Genomic DNA, 19324 nt, shown 5'->3' with positions numbered 1-19324 from the left:
AAAAAATCTAAGACGAAAATAAAAATCATCTATAAATTCTACCACCCAGAGACAATCACTGGTAACTGTTTTACTGTATTTTTCTTTCACAATTCTTTGTACAGATATATATGGGGCTTATCCACGCATCTCCGTAAACTTCCTCCTCACACACGCCTTCAACCACCCCACCGTTTTCCAAGCACCAACAAAACAGAACTTAACGAGTCTTCGTTTTGTCACGCAAAGCACGCATGCGCGCTCCCAGAGTTTGGGCGGGCGCCGGCGGAGGAGGGCGCCGAGGGGAAGTGACGTCAGCACGTTTGCAGTGACGACGCGAGGGGCGCGGAAGTGTGCGAGGCGGCCGGCGTGCCGCGCTGCTTTCCGGAAGTGGCTGCCGAGGCACCATGCTCTCAGAGCTGGGCTTCATCCGGACCATAGGCGAAGATGAGGACGTGCAGGTGGAACCGGAGACTGACTCTGAGGACGAGGAGGAGGAGGTACGGGCCGATCGGGGTGGCAGCGCGGCGGCAGGCAGTCGCTGTCCTTGACTGCTTCCCTTCTCCGCCGTGCCTCAGGTCCCTGCCCCTAGGTCCTCGGCATCCTCTGCCCGGCTGCCAAGTGTCCCTGGGCCTCACCTGGACCCCCGGTGGTTGCCACTAGCCTTTCCTCACCTGTGCCCGTGCCATTCCGTGTCGCCTTGGTGAGCTCCGTAACCATTCACTGAACTGAAGTTTAATCCAGGCCTGTGTCATAGAGATCCAGAGACGGAGTCAGTCCTGGTTCTTATTCAAGGAGCCGTGTTATCCATGCATTCATTAAGTCAGTACTGATTGAACTGATTTACGTGTGCGACACCTAGTGTTGAGCATCCAGGGCATAGGGGTGAACAGAGTAGACAAGGAAACCGCTCTGCTGAAGCTTATGTTGCATGGGGAGTTAAGAGACTTAAGCAGGATGGCGATTAAAAAGGCATAGGTGTCCTGGAAAGGTGCTCACCCTTTAAAGATCCAGCTCAAGTATTTCCCCCTCTGCGGCCTCATCTGCTTACTGACACCTCCGTTTGGGGGTCCCTTGGCCTTAAGGCTTCAGTTTTTTCAAAACTGAACTCTTGGGTCTCCCTCACCCTGCCAACCTGCTCCATCTCACACCAGAAACCCTGCAGTCATGCAGCTTCCTTCTCCTCTCTCCCCTCCAATGCTCTGTAGGCTACCTTGGAAATCTCACTTCAGCGTCTTCTGGGCTCAGTCCACACTGCTTCCACCCTAGTCCAGCCCACTACCATCGTGTACCTGGTTACCTACAGTCTTAATATACCTGGTCTCTAGCTGTTTCTCTTGCCTCCCTCTTCCCCCACAGTGTATTTTCCACTTAGCAGCCAGAATGATCTTTTCACTTCGTGAATGGAAAACTGTCATAGAAAAGTTATCACTTACATGTGGAATCTAAAATATGACACAAATATAGAGAGCAGACTTGTTGCAGGGGAGGGACGGATTAGGAATTTGGGATTAGCTGATGCAAACTATTATATATATAAGATGGAGAAGCAACAAGGTCCTTCTGTATAGCACAGGGATCTTTAGTTGCTGCATCTGGGATCTAGTTCCCTGACCAGGGATTGAACCAGGGTCCCCTGCATGGGGAGGGTGGAGTCTTAGCCACTGGACCACCAGGGAAGTCCCTCATTTCCTTCTTCTCTTTCTGGTGTTCTTTCATCTTAGTCCCATAGTCATCCTTCTTCTCCCTCTTCCCAGGGGCCCATTGTGCTGGGCAGAAAGCAGAAAGCCTTACAAAAGAACCGCAGCGCTGATTTCAACCCTGACTTTGTTTTCACTGAGAAGGAGGGAATGTACGATGGCAGCTGGGCCATGGCTGATGTCCTAAGCCAGCTGAAGAAGAAGGTGAGATTGACAGTGATAGGCAGTTCCAGGCCGAGAATCGGACACAGTTAAGGTTGGACACTGGGTTTCAGGGTCCAGTGTTGTAGGAATACCAAATGTCACATATAAATTGCTTGACTTAAAAAATGGACATAGCTGTGTTAAAATGGTCTCTTTTCTAGATGTTCATTCCTCTAGAAAGAAACCTTTTTAATGTCAGTTTATTACAAAGAACAGTCCAGCAGATTTCCTCGGTAGTGGGGTTTTTGAAGGCTTGACGCGGTCCCCAGAGACTGACTCTCTGTCACTTGTCAGGTGATCTCAGGTGACCTTAGTGTTTAGGATTGCTGGTTCCCACACGTCACAGGCAAAACCACCACAAATGCTGTTGTCATCTGCTTATTTGCCAAAATCCTGTGCTTTCCTTTGAATGTGGTTATTAACAAGCTAGAAGATGCTTGAAAGTTCTTTTCCATTTCATGTGCTTCAGAGAGAATTATTGCCTGCTCAGAGCAGTTTAATCCAGACTCTGCTGGTCTGCCAGGAGAAATATCAGTAACCTCAGATATGCAGATGACACCACCCTTATGGCAGAAAATGAAGAAGAACTAAAGAGCCTCTTGAAAGAGGAGAGGGAAAAAATTGGCTTAAAACTCAACGTTCAGAAGACTAAGATCCTGGCATCCAGTCTCATCACTTCATGGGAAATAGATGGGGAAACAATGGAAACAGTGCCAGACTTTATTTTTGGGGGCTCCAAAATCACCGCAGATGGCAACTGCAGCCATGAAATTAAAAGACACTTGCTCCTTGGAAGAAAAGTTATGACCAACTTAGATAGCATATTAAAAAGCAGAGACACTACTTTGCCAACAAAGGTCCGTCTAGTCAAAGCTATGGTTTTTCCAGTAGTCAGGTATGGATGTGAGAGTTGGACTATAAAGAAACCTGAGTACCAAGGAATTGATGCTTTTGAACTGTGGTGTTGGAGAAGACTCTTGAGAGTCCCTTGGACTGTAAGGAGATCCAACCAGTCCATCCTAAAGGAAATCAGTCCTGAATATTCGTTGGAAGGGCAAATGTTAAAGCTGAAACTCCAATACTTTGGCCTCCTGATGTGAAGAACTGACTGGAAAAGACCCTGATGCTAAGATTGAAGGTGGGAGGAGAAGGGGACAACAGAGATGAGATGGTTGGATGTCATCACTGACTCGATGGACATGGGTTTGAGTAAACTCCGGGAGTTGGTGATGGACAGGGAGGCCTGGCATGCTGCAGTCCGTGGGGTCACAGAGTCAGACGTGACTGAGTGAGTGAACTGAACTGAACTGCTGGTCCTTGTTCTGACTGAAATGAAACAGCATTGCCTTTTCAAAGTCATCTTGGAAGGATTTTTTTGTCTTTTCATATGAAATTCATGTAATTGAAGACTTACATTCTTAAGTCTTATAGAGCTTACATTCTAGCAGGATAGAAAATAACTAGACAAATAATTAAACAGTTAATTGTGGTTGTGGTAAGTGCCATAGCAGTTTAAGGTGCTTTGAGCATGCAAAAGGGGGGGCCTGCCATTACTTACTCTCTCTAGAGTTTTAGCAGTACCCATCATTCCCTGAATTTGCTCAGATTTCAACATTTATTTGATAGGCTAAATTATGTTCAGTCGGCAAGGGGGAAAGTTTTTTCCAAGTAGCATTTATTCAGATATGATGTGACATCTCTTGGTAATTGTATCATTCTGAATAGTCAACACTTTCTAGAATGTGGATGTCCTTATTGGTTCCAGGTAATTTAAAGGTTTTTTTTAAACAAACAGACCATTTATTTAATGTTTTTTTGTTTGCTTGTTTGTCTTATTGTGAGTAATCTAGACTGATCAATCTGTCCAAGGACAGACGAGCTTTTTCTATACTGAACATCTCAGAACCAACCCTCAGAAGATGCTTGCTTTGTCTCTTTCCCGTATGTATGTTTCTTTTTCATCTCTTCATTTTTATTTGTAGAGGGCTGCCACAACATTAGATGAGAAGATTGAGAAAGTTCGAAAGAAAAGGAAAACAGAGGTGAGTAAGCAAAGCATCACTTCTCTTTGTTGGTCAGCCTTGAGTGTTGCTCTCAGAGCAACTCCCCTATTTCTCATTGAGCCTAGGTCGCAGTGCAGCTGGTCCAGGCAGGCTTTCTCTGCGTGTCTGTGCTTAATACTTACTCAGAGTCCACATAGCGTTCTCCCAGGGTGGCAAGCATAACATTGTTCATAGGTTCTCGATTTCCTAAAATGTGTAGTCGTCTTGCTTTATTACAGTTTCTTTTTCTAGGATAAAGAAGCCAAGTCTGGAAAGTCAGAGAAGGAGAAAGAAGCAAAGGAGGGCTCTGAACCAGAGGAGGAGGAAGACCTTGAAAGAAAAGATGAAGAAGCCTCAGAAGATGAAGAATCAGAGACTGACTACTCATCAGCTGATGAGAACATCCTCACCAAGGCAGGTAGGTGATGCTGTGAGAAGCAGGGACAGGAAACCGGAGTGTTTGCCTTGACTTCTGTAGATTATTTTGTGCCCTTCTGCACAGTTAAATTTAAGATGTCTCCATGTTGAACTCCTTTCTTTTAGCTTCTCTTTTTCCTTGGGATTTTATTAGGGCTGTTGTACTTCGCAGACTGAGTTCAATCTTTTTCTTTTTTTTTCCGTCTTGGCTCATGCCATGAGGTATGTGGGATCTTTCCTGACCAGAGATTGAACCTGTTGCCCCCTGGATTGCAAGTGCAATCTTTTTTTTTAAATTAATTATTTTAGGGGGGGTGGAGCTCAAAGTCTTAATCCCTGGACTACCAGGGAAATCTTTTTTTCTTTTTTTTTGGTCATGCTACATGGCTGGCAGGACCTTAGTTCTCTTGACTAGAGATCAAACCCAGGTCCCAGTGAAAGCCATGAGTTCTAACCACTGGGCTGCCAAGGAGGTCCCAAGCTCACTCTTTTCCTCATCTCCAGCCCCACACAGCAATTGGCACTTCTATGACTCAAACTTATATGGGGTGATGGGTCTCCCAACTCAGATCTGAGTCCACCCACGTAGTAGCTGCTCCATGAATAACTTCTTGCAGAAATGAAGTTTAGTGCTAAAGCATTATTATACAGCACAGTGACTGGGAGTCTGGTCTCTGGAACGTGGTAAGCTTCCTTTGTTTGAGTGACTTACCTTCCCAGCCGCACAGCCTCCTCTTCTGGGAGGCGGCGCTGGTGACAGCGGCTCCCCAGGTCGTGGTGTGGCTTCAGTGAGGTGTCCCCCGGGTAGTGCACTTAGGACAGTGTCTAGCTGACTGAGTGCTCAGGACGTGTGAGCCCTGATTATTTGCTCTCTTTTTCTCCATAGATACACTCAAAATAAAGGAGCAGAAGAAGAAAAAGAAGAAAGGACAGGTGAGCATGGGCTTGGACAACTGTATGGAGCTTATTTTACAACCTGAAAGGATTTTCAGGTCATTTAGTTTTCTTAGGCCCCTTTTGCTGAATTCTCTTTGTCTTTTGATTTTCTGGTGTAGGAAGCAGGAGGATTTTTTGAAGATGCATCTCAGTACGATGAAAACCTCTCATTCCAGGACATGAACCTTTCCCGCCCTCTGCTGAAGGTAGTGGCTACTTTCGTCAACCATGGGATTCTCGCAGTTGCCCCGTAACTGGGCTCTCTGCCCTAAGCTGGGTTGGTGGCCTCCCTGAACTCTGTTGTCCACACAGCTGCTGGAGAGCCTGGTTTTGCAAAGTTTCCCCTGCTGGCCTGTACGTACGGCCCTGCCCCTTCTGGTCCCCTCTGATGATGTTTCCCAGCAGCCGTTCTGCTCTGGCCACGCTGGCCTCCTCGCTGACCCTCACACAGGTCAGGCGTCTTCTTCCTCAAGGCCTTTGCACTTGCTGTTCCCACTGCCTGGAAGATGGTTCCAAAAACGTGGTTGGGCTGCTCTTCACTTCTCTCAGGGTTCTCCTCAGTATTCCCTGGCCACCTTCCTGGAAATCGCGTTCATCCCTTCCCGCCGCCCTCCCTAGCCTGCTCAACTGCTGTGGTTTTCCCCACAGCTTTTCTCTTCACATCATAGCTGTTTGGTTTTGGCCTGTTTTTTTCTAACAGACTCTAAGATTCCTAAGGGCAGGGTTGTTTCTTTTGTTGCCTGCTCTGTGCTCAGTGCCTGGAATATCGACATATACATACACACACCAGATGGACTGAATGACGGGAAGGGACTGAAACCCGATGGAAACCTGCCATGTTAGTTTGACGCTCAGAACCCCTCCCCCTCCTGTCTGGTCCCACCTTCTGTCTTCAGGCCATCACAGCCATGGGCTTCAAGCAGCCCACCCCCATCCAGAAGGCGTGCATACCTGTGGGGCTGTTGGGGAAGGACATCTGTGCCTGCGCAGCCACGGGGACAGGTACCGAGGACAGGGAGCTGGGGTGGCGGCGGGGGGACGGCAGGAAGAGGACGCGTAACAGAGCAGAGGCTGGCTGGCCACAAGGCCGCTTTGCTAAATACTCAGACACACATTTTAATGCAACAACACTATGTATTCTGTATAGTAACTTCCCTTCTAAGTAATGCTTATATATATCTTCTCTTTCTTTAAATGCTCTCTACTTTTTTCAAATAGGGTAGTCACAGGTTACAGGTTTTAGGGGCTCTGGTGAAGGTCATTTTTATTTGATCCTATCAGGGTGTCTCTGTGACCATGACCTCTTGGCACTCCCATGATAGGCCCCTGTCATTGGAATAAAGATTTTATAAAAGGGATGTTTATCACAACATTGTGGACTAGTGCAGTTAATTATATAGTCATGTCATAGAATAGAGAAGAAATAATCATGTAATAGAATACGATGTACTCATTTAAAAGTAGAGTACATAAAGAAATGGGAAAATATATATATAAAGGGAAGTTACTAAACAGTATATAGTATTATTGCATTAAAGTGTATATTTTTATATATTTCTGTCCATTAATAAAAAATGATTGGTAATATAGATACTGTTTTGTTAATGCTTACCTCTGGTTGGCTGAACTGTGGATGATTTAAAAAAAATTTTTTTGTATTTCCCAGATGTTTTACATTGACCATGTGATTTTAAAACCAGAGAGAAAGTTTTATGAAAACTCAGTTCCTTTACTTCCCTCTGAGCAGACGTGCAGGCTCTCTGTACGCAGGTGAACACCTGGACCTGTGAGGTGTTTCACACCTTTCTGCTTATTCATTCCTGCTGCCCTTCCCTCCAGGTAAAACGGCAGCTTTTGCCCTGCCGGTCTTGGAGCGCCTGATCTACAAACCCCGCCAGGCTCCAGTGACCCGCGTGCTGGTGCTGGTTCCCACCCGAGAACTGGGCATCCAGGTGCACTCCGTCATCAAGCAGCTGGCCCAGTTCTGCAGCATCACCACCTGCCTGGCTGTGGGTGAGTGTCTGGCTGAGGGCCGTTTGCCCCTGGAAGGCTGACACGGGAAGAATGGATGTGTGCCACCGTGAAGGGTGACGGGTGCAGGAAGACCTTCATGGGGCTGATGACGTTTCCACAGTAGAGAGTGAGGGGGACGGGGAGGGAGGAACCTTGCAAAATGGAACTTCAGAATACTGAGAACACTTTTTTTCTTCGTACTCAACAAATTTAGGATATAATTTTTGTCTTGCACGAATACTGAATCAAATATTAATTGGAGCAGGCTTTTTCTGATGATGTTATATGATAGTCACTCAGCCTTCATTTTACCCTCTTTATGCGGTAGGAAGTCACAGGTGATTTAGAAAGATTATCGGTTTCACAGCTGCATCTCTCAGTCCTTGGATGGTTGACTCGTTCTATTCTGTGGCTCCTTTTATTCCGCAGTGCCTTTGTGTCATCCTCTTTTTTTGATTTTTGCATTTAGTACAGTTGGAGTTAACTAACCCATCTCTCCCAGTGTCCTGTAAAATCCATGCAGGTGGGGCCTCCACTGGCCTTGTTCTCTGCCTTTTGCTCTGCATTTGCCGTGAGACCTGGCGGGTGGCAGGGCTCAGTCCTTCCAGGTAGCGAGTCCTTACTGTAATGACTTGGCTGCCCACCTGGTGGGCTCTGCTCTTTGCAGGTGGCCTGGACGTGAAGTCTCAGGAAGCAGCGCTTCGGGCAGCGCCTGACATCCTCATCGCCACCCCAGGCCGGCTCATCGATCACCTCCACAACTGCCCTTCCTTCCACCTGAGCAGCATCGAGGTGCTCATCTTGGATGAGGCTGACAGGTACACCTGAAATGCTGGGGTCCCCAGGGCCCCACCCCTGGATGGGAACCTGCACTCCACATGGTCCTACGTAGCTCTCGCCAGTTTAGCTGTTCATGTTCACGCCTTTGTCTATCTTCGCCCAGATTATCCGGCTCTCTTTCTCTCTGTGTAACGTGATGGTTAAAAGGGAAGGCAGGTCAGATTCTGGCTCTGTCACTTCCTGAGATTGGGAAGCAATTATTTAGATTCTCAAAGCAAATCCTTTTTGTTTGTAAGTGGGAGTTAAGTACCCAACCTCATGGTGTTGAGGATTCAAGGAGTAACCCCGATAAAGTGCCAGTGTTTCTGGTGAGGATTCAGCCAGCAGCCTTGATTACATGAATTTCTTATCGGTGATAATGACATTGTGTCTGTGTAGGAGAGAATCCTTGTCCTTAGGGAACATGTGCTGAAATATTTAGGGGTCATGTGTTGTGATACCTACCACTGAAAAGCAAATGATTCCACAAAAGAAAAAAGAAAGATTAAGCAAATGTGGCCAGATGGTAATTCTTGGTGAACCTTGGTGAAAGGATAAAGTGACACTTATAAAATAAGGAAATACATGAGCCTGAAACGTAGCTAGGGACGATACGCAAACATCTCCTGTATGTTTTCTGTGCTTCGTCGATACAGACGCAAGCCCAGCCCATTTTTGTTGACCTCTCCCCTCCCCTGTTGGCCAGGATGCTGGACGAGTACTTTGAGGAGCAGATGAAGGAGATCATCCGAATGTGCTCCCACCACCGCCAGACCATGCTTTTCTCAGCCACGATGACGGACGAGGTGGGCCGTGGGGAATGGAGAAACAGCAGAGTCCCCTGGGCTGGGCTGGGCTGGGGCAGCATCTCCCTCCCGCCCTCTGGCAGACCAGTCAGCCTCCCTGTCTTTGTGGCTGGCAGGTGAAAGATCTGGCCTCTGTCTCCTTGAAGAATCCCGTCCGGATATTTGTGAATAGCAACACGGATGTGGCCCCCTTCCTGCGGCAGGAGTTCATCCGGATCCGGCCTAACCGGGAAGGGGACCGGGAAGCCATCGTGGCAGGTGAAAGCCCGGGGAGGGCAGGGTGCTCAACTCCCCTGAGCTTCACACCGAAGGTTTGGTTTCTCCCGCGGCACCCCCTCCTCCATCCAGTCTCCCCCAGTCCCGTGCCTGGGCCTGCTGTCTGCTCCATACTTTAACCAGGGGTGCTTCCCCTCTCTTTTTCATCCCCTCACCTCCCTTTGGCCATCCAGCCTTCCTTGTGTCCTGCTGAACTCCTGGACACCTCCTCCAGCGGTCCCTCTGGCTCTTCGCCCGGGCCACTACTGCGTCGCCTGGCTTGTTGCAGCAGCCTCTTACCTGGCTCTCCACTTCCACTCTGTCTCTTCTCCACACTGCAGACCATTAAAAAGGATCATTAACAAACAAGCATTCACCCCGTTCCTTCGCTGTTGAACCCCTCTGCCATCTCCCATCGCTCTTAGACTGAAATCCACGCTCCCTAGCGAGTCCTGTAAGATCCTCCGGACCTGCCCCTGCTTGCCTGGCCTTGGAGCCTTAGCTCATGGTTTTCTAGCCATACCCGCTTGCTTTCGCTTTCACAAACCCATTGAGCTTTTGTGTTTGAACCTTTACATTTGCTTTTGATCCTCTGCCTGGAATCCTCCCCCAGATTGTCTCGTAGATGAGCCTGTCCCATCCTTCAGCCTAATGTCACCTCTTCAGAGAGGCCAGCCCTGAAGCGGTGCTGGCTTCCCTGCTTCTGTCCTGCAGTGGAAGCTCCACACGGCGGGGCCCTCACTTGTTTTCGCGGCCCCAGGCACGGCAGCCACACTGCGGGCGAGGAGCAGGATGTGCTTGGAGGTGGCCGCTGACTCACTCTTGTCTCCCTGGCAGCTCTGTTGATGAGAACCTTCACTGACCATGTGATGCTGTTCACCCAGACCAAGAAGCAGGCCCACCGTATGCACATCCTTCTGGGGCTGATGGGGCTGCAGGTGGGCGAGCTCCACGGCAACCTGTCTCAGACGCAGCGGCTGGAGGCCCTCCGGTAAAGTCTCGGGGGCTGAGGCTCCCACGCATCCTTCAGGAGAGGGCTGTCTTCATTCCAGAGGGGGAGTACTCCCAGAGGTCATGGTAGTGTAACGGCAGGGCACTCAGCAGAGTTCCCCACATTCTGGCCTAACCATTGTAGGGTCATGTCTCAGACACATTCAGAACTTTGACTTTGTAGGAAATGATACCCTTGCCCCAGGGCTTAGAAACTGGGAGCTGCTGAGTGGGGTCACAGCAGGAAATTCCGACTCGGGAAGAAGCAGGTTCTGACCTCTGCAGCCTTTCCAGAGCAGTGGACGTCCCCGGGTCTGCTGGAGCGAGATCCTGAATCAAATCCATTCGCTATTTCTTGAGCATTTACTTTGCCAGACCCTGTGCTTTTCCATGTGATTTCTTAAGTCCCACAGAATGGGATCAACTTGGTAGGCAAGGAGGTACCCTTTAGAACACTCCACCTGTCCCTATTCATTACCATAGGCAGTTGAGAGTTGTTTGTTTTTTTTTTAATTGCTTATTTGGCTGTGCTTAGTTATGTTTATAGAGAAGGCAGTGGCACCCCACTCCAGTACTCTTGCCTGGAAAATCCCATGGATGGAGGAGCCTAGTAGGCTGCAGTCCATGGGGTTGCTGAGAGTCGGACACGACTGAGCGACTTGACTTTCACTTTTCACTTTCATGCATTGGAGAAGGAAATGGCAACCCACTCCAGTATTCTTGCCTGGAGAATCCCAGGGACAGGGGAGCCTGGTGGGCTGCCGTCTATGGGGTCGCACAGAGTTGGACACGACTGAAGTGACTTAGCAGCAGCAGCAGTTATGTTTAACTGCAGCACGTGGGATCTAGTTCCCTGACCAGGGATTGAACCTGGGCCCCCTGCATTGTGAGTTCAGAGTCTTAGCCATCGGACCACAAGGGAAGCCCCAGAGTTGTTTCTTAAAGGCTGTTTTGAATGCTGAGACATTTGCGTGTGCTACTTCTTATAGTCTAGCTCTGTGGTTCCCGAGCTTCCATATTCATAGGGATTTCTGTTTAAAGTTGGATCCACAGAACTGTGTTTGCTGTATGTTGTGGGATGTTTGGGGGGCACAGAAGTGTTATTAGGCTGACATTTAGGACCTGTCCCCACCGTGACGGTCTGTACTCTGCTGCTTGACTCCAGAAGGGTTTGTGTTCTTGCTGTGGGTTCAGGCTCCTGCAGAGCGTTGGGGTCGAATATTCAGAGGAACGTGTTTGTGGCTGTTTGCAGGCGCTTTAAAGACGAACAGATTGACATCCTCGTGGCCACCGACGTAGCAGCCCGTGGACTAGACATCGAGGGGGTCAAAACGGTGAGCAGGCTTCCCTTTCCTTGAGCTTCCGGTGGGGATCCTTCTACCTCCCTCTGCCCTCCTCTCCCTGCCAGCTCCCAGACCTGACTGATGCTCAGCTTTGGCCTTCCAGGTAATCAACTTCACCATGCCCAACACCATTAAGCATTACGTCCACCGGGTGGGGCGCACAGCTCGTGCCGGCCGGGCCGGGCGCTCAGTCTCTCTGGTAGGGGAAGAGGAGCGGAAGATGCTGAAGGAAATTGTCAAGGCCGCCAAGGCCCCCGTCAAGGCCCGTATTCTGCCCCAGGGTGAGCAGGCATCAGTGCAGCAGCCCAGGATGGCTTGGGGTGGGGCACAGGGCGGGCAGGGTCCTCAATCAGACCCAGGAGGGCAGGGCAGGGGACAGAAGGTGATGGGTAAGAGCTTTGCTGTTAGGAGCCAGATCAGTATCCCAGCTCCGCCACTTCATTGTTGAGGAGTCTTGGGCAGGACTGTGTGTGAGAGGGAGTGAGGAAAGGCTTGTGCCCCAAGTGTTTACTCACAGCATTTGTCGGCCTTTGGGAAGAGAAGGCTTCTTCTTAAGGTGCCACCCCCATTAACCCTTCCTCCCTTCTTCCAGAGAGTGAGGAGGAAGTCAGTACTCATTCTTTTTGGATAGTTTTTGTTCTTTTTGTTGTTCTCATCTGTAAGGGTCATATAAAGTGCATCCTTACAAAATTTTTTTTTTAAGTTACAAAAATAATATGTATTCAGTGTTGGAAAAAAGTAAATCAAATAAGAGTAAAATGTAATTGTAGGAACTTCCCCGGCAGTCCAGGCTTCCCAGGTGGCTTAGTGGTAAAGAATCTGCCTACGATGCAGGAGACGCAGGTTCCATCCTTGTGTCGGGAAGATCCCCTGGAGGAGGGCACGGCTACCCACTCCAGTATTCTTGCCTGGAGAATTCCATGGACAGGGGAGCCTGGCAGGCTACAGTCCATGGATCACAAAGTCAGACATGGCTGAAGTGACTGAGCACGCACACACCCCAGTGGTTCAGTTCTTAGGACTCTGCCTTCCAAGGCAGGGGGTATGAGTTTGATCCCTGGTCAGGGAGCTAACATCCCACATGCATTGCAGCCAAAAGCCAAAATATAAAACAGAAGCAAGATTGTAGCAGATTCAATAGACCTTAAAAATAGTCCACATCAAAAAAAAAAAAAAATCTTTAAAAAATGTAATTGCATATGAAAGAGCTTACCACTTGTAGCATTTGAGGTACATCTTTTCAGACCTTTTTTCCCATTCGTGGGTGTTTTTTTTTCCCTTTCATTTAAAATTTTTTTCATTTGATTCATTCAGTCTATTGCTCTTTATTGTATTCTAGGTATTGGGGATAGAGCAGGAAACAAAGCAGCTGACTTTGATGAGAAAGAGGCACAATAAATAAGTCAATAGTAGATGTGATTGAGAACAACAGGAGAAGTGACTATTTTTGAAAAGCTGTTGGGAAAGGACTCTGAACAGATGGCATTTGAGCTGAGTCCTGGATGATAAGAACGAGGTGGGGGTGCTCTGGGGACAGCTTGTGCTGAGCAGAGAAAACCAGGGCAAAGACTCAGAGACAGGAACACACTTGGTGTGTGAGTAGAAGAGGAGGGCCAGAGGCCCAGAGCCTGTGAGCAAGCAGTAGACAGAAGTCAGAGAGGTAGGAAGGGCCATGCTGAGGAGTTCAGATTTTATTCCAGGATTGTCAGAAAGCCTTTGGGGAGATATTAGGCAGAGAAGCCACACATTAAAAAAAAACAAAACAGTTTTGTCACTAAATACCCACCCTGCATTATTTTAATCAGTTACACCACATTCATCTTTATTTTAAAATCTCTTTTGTTCTTTTCCCTTGAGATGTCATCCTCAAATTCCGGGATAAGATTGAGAAAATGGAGAAAGATGTGTATGCAGTTCTGCAGTTAGAGGCTGAGGAGAAAGAGATGCAGAAGTCGGAAGCCCAGGTGAGTCCACTCAGTGAGCAGACCACACAGGCCCCTGCTGGTCTGCCTTCTGATGGGCTGTGTCTACCAAATGTACCATCAGAATCCCAGGCATTTGCAGGCCGTGGCTTCCTGCAGTCGCCGTATTCTGTGTTATCAGACATGGGTTTCATCCTTCTGCTGTCCCCACAGATCAACACAGCACAGCGGCTCCTGGAGAAAGGGAAGGAGGCACCAAACCCTGAGCCTGAGAGGAGCTGGTTCCAGACCAAGGAAGAGAGGAAGAAGGAAAAAAGTATGTTGGGGAGGTTCCTCCAAAAGCTAAACATGGAGTTGCCATCAGGCTCAGCAGTTCCACTCCTAGGTCTATGCCCTAAATAACTGAAAACAGGGACTCACACAGATGCTTGTATGCTAGTGTTCACTGAAGCATTATTCACAGTGGTCAAAGGGTGGAAACAGCCGTGTCCATCAGCAGATGAGTGGGTACACAAAACGCAGTATATGCGTACAGTGGGGTGTTCCTCAGCCGTCATGAAGTTCTGGCACATGCTGCAAGGATGAACCTTGAAAACATGCTAAGTGAAATGGTCCAGACACGAAGGGACAAATCTTTATGATGCCATTTATATGAGGTACCTAGAGGCAAATCCATAGACACAGAACTTACTAGACGTTGTGGGCAGGGAGTTGCTCCTTAATGTCCCATTTGGGATGATGAAAGTTTTAAAAACAGATGATGGCAATGGTTGTACAATATTGTGTCATTAATGCTACTGAATTGTACATTAAAGAATGGTAAAATGGCAAAGTTTATATATATTTTGCCCCAATTAAAAAAAAAACAGTAAGTTGGATATTTAGATATATATATATATATTCCTTTCTCTCTCCCTTTTACAAACAAACAGATGAATTCACGTTGTTCTACACCTTGGTTTTTTCCACTTATTTTGTTGTTTGGAGATCATTTTATATAGGCACACACACAGCTGCCTTTTTTTTTTTAATGACTGTGGTCTTCTCCATCATATGGGTGGATTATAGTTTATTACTTTTCCACTGAGGGACACTGAGATTGTTTCCTATCTTTTGCTATTATAAACAAGTGAATAGCTATCAAGATGTCTTTTCACAATTAAGCAAGCATATTTGATTTGCAAGGTAAGTTCCAGAAACTGAAATTGTATGTCAGAGGGTATGTGTATTTATTATTTTGTTAGAGGTTGCACAATTACCCTCCAAAGAGGTTGTACCAGGAATTTAAGAAACACTGCCTTTATGTGATGGGACCAAACATTAAGGTGTCTGTATGTATGTTAAGTCTCTGTTATAAATAGGGTTAAAACTGTATTGTGGGAAGGTATGGGGAATATGTCTTTCATAATAAGAGGCAAATAGATAATGAATGTCTCAAGTGGATTAATTAAGAAATAGTGGAATAAACATGTTATTTAGTGAGATGGAGGTAACCACCAGAAGAGGGAGTGGTTGGTTCTTCTAATTTTAAGCCCTTAAATGTATCACTTTAAAATATGTTTACTTACTGAGTTAAAAAAAAACATTTTATAAAACAGTACCTGAAATTCCACGCTCTCTTCTCATCCTAGTTGCCAAGGCTCTGCAGGAGTTTGACTTAGCCTTAAGAGGAAAGAAGAAAAGGAAGAAGTTTATGAAGGAAGCCAAAAAAAAGGGGGAGATGACAGTGAGTGGCCTCCCTTTTGGAGGTGGATCCCTGCCTGGGGACCTGGGTCAGGGCTGCCTCATCTGTTCCGTACATACACGTCATCCTTCTCCCCAGGCAGAGGAGAGATCCCAGTTCGAAATCCTCAAGGCACAGATGTTTGCGGAGCGGCTGGCCAAGAGGAACCGCAGAGCCAAGCGGGCCCGAGCAATGCCCGAGGAGGAGCCAGTGAGGGCTCCTGGTAGGTAGATGGGGAGCCTTGAAGGCGCTGGTAGGAGGGATCTCCCTGAAACCTGTGCTTGTGGTCAGGGAGGAAATAGGAGGGATGATGATGACAAGGGCCCACATCTTTTGAGTACTGAGTATGTGCCTGCATGTACAGCTGCCCTTCATTGGCTCCAAGTGGTGAAGTGATCCCATGGTTAGTGGGGACAGCTAGGATTTGAACCCCTCTTTCTCATTCTTGGGCTTCCCTGGTGGCTCAGATGGTAAAGAATCCACCTGCAATGCAGGAGACCCGGGTTTGATCCCTGGGCCGGGAAGATTCCCTGAAGAAGGGAATGGCAGCCCACTCTAGTATTCTTGCCTGGAGAATCCCATGGACAGAGGAGCCTGGCGGGCTACAGTCCATGGGGCCGCAAACAGTCGGACACTGCTGACCAACTAACACTTTTTGTTTCTGGAGCCTAGATCTCTACCAGCTGCTGTTGGAGGAGTGGGTCAGGGTAGAATGATGTGAAGACAGTTTTATGTTTAGGTGGTCCATTCCACCTTTGGAGTCCTTAAGCATCCTGTCCCCCTCCCCCGGCCCCACCACACACCTGGTAATTTTGATTCTTTTTCCCGTTTCTGCTGGGATCTGGTGTGTCACTTCCATGTCAATAAAACATCAAGCCAGAGCATCCATTCAAGTGGGAACCTTGAGCATAAGGGGATTTAGGAGCTTGGGACAAAGAAGCCTATCTGACCCATTCTCTCTGTGTACAGCAAAGAAGCAGAAGCAGGTGAAGAAATCAGTATTTGATGAAGAACTCACCAACACGAGCAAGAAGGCCCTGAAACAGTATCGAGCTGGGTAGGGTTTTCAGTCATCATGGAGCTCTTGGTTTTCTGATAAAAGCTGTGAATCTTCTTCCTTGTTCCCTACTCTTAATTCTCATATACCTACAGATTAATAATATAGGCATACCTCATTTTATTGTACTTAGTGCAGCAACCCTGCCTTGTCAGATGGCTAGCATTTTTTTATTTTTTAGCAATAGAGTTTTCTTATTTTTATTTAGTTTTTGTTTTTTGGCCACACTACGTGGCTTGCAGGATCTTAGATCCCTGACTAGGGATTGAAGCTGGGTCCCAGCAGTGAAAGCAACACGGCCTAATTACCAGACCACCAGGGTATTCCCAGCAATAGAATATTTTTAAATTAAGATATGAGCATTGTTTTTTAGACATAATGTTATTGCACAGTTTAAATAGATTCTAGTATAGTATAAACGTTAACTGTTACATGCACTGAGAAACCAAAAAAAAAAAAATCCAAACCCACAGTATCTTTGAGGTCTGCCTATATATAATTTCAAGGGCTCCCATCTACTCCTTCCCCAAGCCCATCTGTGGGTTCCAGGGTGAGAGTAAGCGAAGTATGAAGGCCCTCCTGCCTTGGAGGTAAAATAGCACATTATGGTTTGGAAGTATAGCTTCTCTCAGGGGAGTAATAGAACAAAGGACTGTGGTAAGCTCTGGAATGTTTTGTTCCTCCCCACATCCTCTGGGCTGGGGTTGGCAGCTGGGTAGACTAAGTTACGCAAGCAGTTTTTTATATACACAGGAAGGAAGGGCCTCTTCCAGTCTTGCTTTAGAGCTGGGTCCTGACTTTGATAAACCTGTATCATCAGGTGGAAAAACACGGACTTAGAACCTCAGACCCTAAAGATGATGCATCTGCGTTGTGCTGCTGCTCTGTGTGGGAGCTGGTGGCGGGGATGGTGAGACACTGCCCGCTTGTCCACCATCCTGCCGTCTTCTCATTCACAGCCCCTCCTTTGAAGAAAGAAAAAAATTGGGCTTGCCCCACCAGAGACGAGGAGGAAACTTTAAATCTAAATCCAGGTAATGTTTACAGTTTTGGAGGGCCGGAGGCTACAAGTGGGGTTAGTGAATAAAGCTTTTCTGGGAAAGGAGCTTCTCCTTCCTGTCTGGGCTTGTGGGTTGGTATTTATTTACCCTGCTTATTTTCTTCATAGGTACAAAAGGAGGAAGTAGCCGTGGTAAGCTGAGGAAGTTCATCAGGCAGCTCTTAGATCTCTTCCTTCTGGGAAGTCATCCTGGCTTGGTCTCTCTTCTCTGTAAAAAACCTTCTTTAAAACTTTAATTTTGTCATTTGTACATTAAAGAAAGGAAAAGCTGGGGGTCTAAGTGTCCTTGTTAGCTAAGTTTCCTTTTAAGGCTCCTTTTTTGATTAGCTTTCACATAAAGAAAATACCAAATGCAGGAAGTATTTTGGGGCACGTTGAGACCAGTCTAATTGTACATCTTTCTGCTTCTTCCCTCAGTAGCACAGTCTATGTCACCTACTAGCTTGGCACTGCCATATATACTTGGAACGTATCTCAGTGCTTGGAGAGGAGCTGGATGTGGAGTAGAGAAACTCTTACTAGAGGTTCTCTTTCAAAGTCCTAGAGTGAAAATCTGTCGTTTATTGAGCCCCAGCTGTGCACCAGGCATTCTGTGTACTGAGCACTGTCTCATTCAACTCACTACACTCCTATGAGGCAGGTACTATAATCCCCATTTTGCAGATAAAGAAATGGAGGATTAGAAAGATGGAGTATCTTCCCAAAATTGTCCAGCTGGGAATTCAGGTTTTCGAAATCCGGGTGTACCTGGACCTATACCCTGACTCTTTACAATGATGTGGAAAATGGTACTGGAGAGATGGATGCTCAAAGGGAACAGAAAGAATACTAGATAAATTAACTCTTTGTTGTAAAAAACAACCTGTACCCTGTAGAAAGATGGTTCTTTTCCTTTTCTGAATCACAGTTCCCTTTGACAATTAGATAAAGCCAGGGAAAAATTCTGATTGTAGTTTGTCATATATAATTTCAAGTTATAATTAGTTATTCAGTAGCACATACCCTCAGTGTTAGATTATGATCAATGCTATTCATTTAGGCTTCACTTAAAAGTTGCCAAGAGGGTCCCAGTTCAGTAAATAATGGCCCCCACACAAGATGGAGACCAGGCATTGAACCTGGACCCCATGGAGTGGAAGCGCAGAGTCTTAAACACTGGACCACCAGGAAAATCCCAGACTCAACATTTTCATGTGCTTACAGAAAAAACCCCAAGTTAGATTGTTAGGAAAGTGCACATTTTAAAGGCTTCAGTTCAGTTCCGTCACTCAGTTGTGTCTGACTCTTTGCAACCTCATGAATCGCAGCACGCCAGGCCTCCCTGTCCATCACTAACTCCCGGAGTTCACTCAGACTCACATCCATCAAGTCGGTGATGCCATCCAGCCATCTCATCCTCTGTCATCCCCTTCTCCTCCTGCCCCCAATTCCTCCCAGCATCAGAGTTTTTTCCAATGAGTCAACTCTTCACATGAGGTGGCCAAAGTACTGGAGTTTCAGCTTTAGCATCAGTCCTTCCAAATAACACCCAGGGCTGATCTCCTTTAGAATGGACTGGTTGGATCTCCTTGCAGTCCAAGGGACTCTCAAGAGTCTTCTCCAACACCACAGTTCAAAAGCATCAATTCTTCAGTGCCCAGCTTTCTTCACAGTCCAACTCTCACATCCATACATGACCACTGGAAAAACCACAGCCTTGACTAGACGGACTTTTGTTGGCAAAGTAATGTCTTTGCTTTTCAATATGCTATCAAGGTTGGTCATAACTTTTCTTCCAAGGAGTAAGCGTCTTTTAATTTCATGGCTGCAGTCACCATCTGCAGTGATTTTGGAGCCCCCCAAAATAAAGTCTGACACTGTTTCCACTGTTTCCGCATCTATTTGCCATGAAGTGATGGGACCGGATGCCATGATCTTCGTTTTCTGAATGTTGAGCTTTAAGCCAACTTTTTCACTCTCCACTTTCACTTTCATCAAGAGGCTTTTGAGTTCCTCTTCACTTTCTGCCTTAAGGGTGGTGTCATCTGCCTATCTGGGGTTATTGATGTTTCTCCTGGC

General features: G+C 47.0%; 1 protein-coding gene across 2 annotated transcripts; it reads left to right on the top strand.

The window, feature by feature from the left end:
• Positions 1-290: 290 nt before the first annotated feature.
• On the top strand, positions 291-17536 carry DDX27 (DEAD-box helicase 27). 2 transcript variants are annotated; one of them, XM_006041005.4, is made up of 21 exons: positions 293-479; positions 1737-1883; positions 3866-3925; positions 4178-4343; positions 5229-5275; positions 5398-5484; positions 6175-6280; positions 7118-7291; positions 7959-8109; positions 8817-8916; positions 9033-9174; positions 10009-10162; positions 11414-11495; positions 11608-11785; positions 13362-13468; positions 13640-13742; positions 15058-15152; positions 15249-15372; positions 16119-16206; positions 17166-17240; positions 17375-17536. In XM_006041005.4, exons 1-21 carry the CDS (start codon positions 387-389, stop codon positions 17391-17393), a joined length of 2298 nt encoding a protein of 765 aa, XP_006041067.2. In that variant the 5' UTR covers positions 293-386; the 3' UTR covers positions 17394-17536. The 2 variants fall into 2 exon arrangements, with proteins under 2 accessions (XP_044783494.2, XP_006041067.2); XM_044927559.2 differs by lacking the exon at positions 17375-17536 and having other exon boundaries at positions 291-479; positions 17027-17241.
• The last annotated feature ends 1788 nt before the right edge of the window (positions 17537-19324 follow it).

Source organism: Bubalus bubalis, chromosome 14, assembly GCF_019923935.1.
Source record: "Bubalus bubalis isolate 160015118507 breed Murrah chromosome 14, NDDB_SH_1, whole genome shotgun sequence".
Lineage (NCBI taxonomy): Eukaryota > Metazoa > Chordata > Mammalia > Artiodactyla > Bovidae > Bubalus > Bubalus bubalis.
The sequence above is the reverse complement of the archived record's forward strand: the minus strand, read 5'-3'. Positions and strand labels throughout refer to the sequence as shown.

What these genes read in the sequence shown, in the direction of transcription:
- DDX27 (XM_006041005.4), top strand. Translation starts at nt 387, where the DNA reads ATGCTCTCAGAGCTGGGCTTCATCCGGACCATAGGCGAAGATGAGGAC. An exon ending in CTGAGGACGAGGAGGAGGAG is followed by an intron (nt 480 to 1,736) that starts GTACGGGCCGAT and finishes CCCTCTTCCCAG; the next exon opens with GGGCCCATTGTGCTGGGCAG. An exon ending in AGAGAGGAAGAAGGAAAAAA is followed by an intron (nt 13,743 to 15,057) that starts GTATGTTGGGGA and finishes TTCTCATCCTAG; the next exon opens with TTGCCAAGGCTCTGCAGGAG.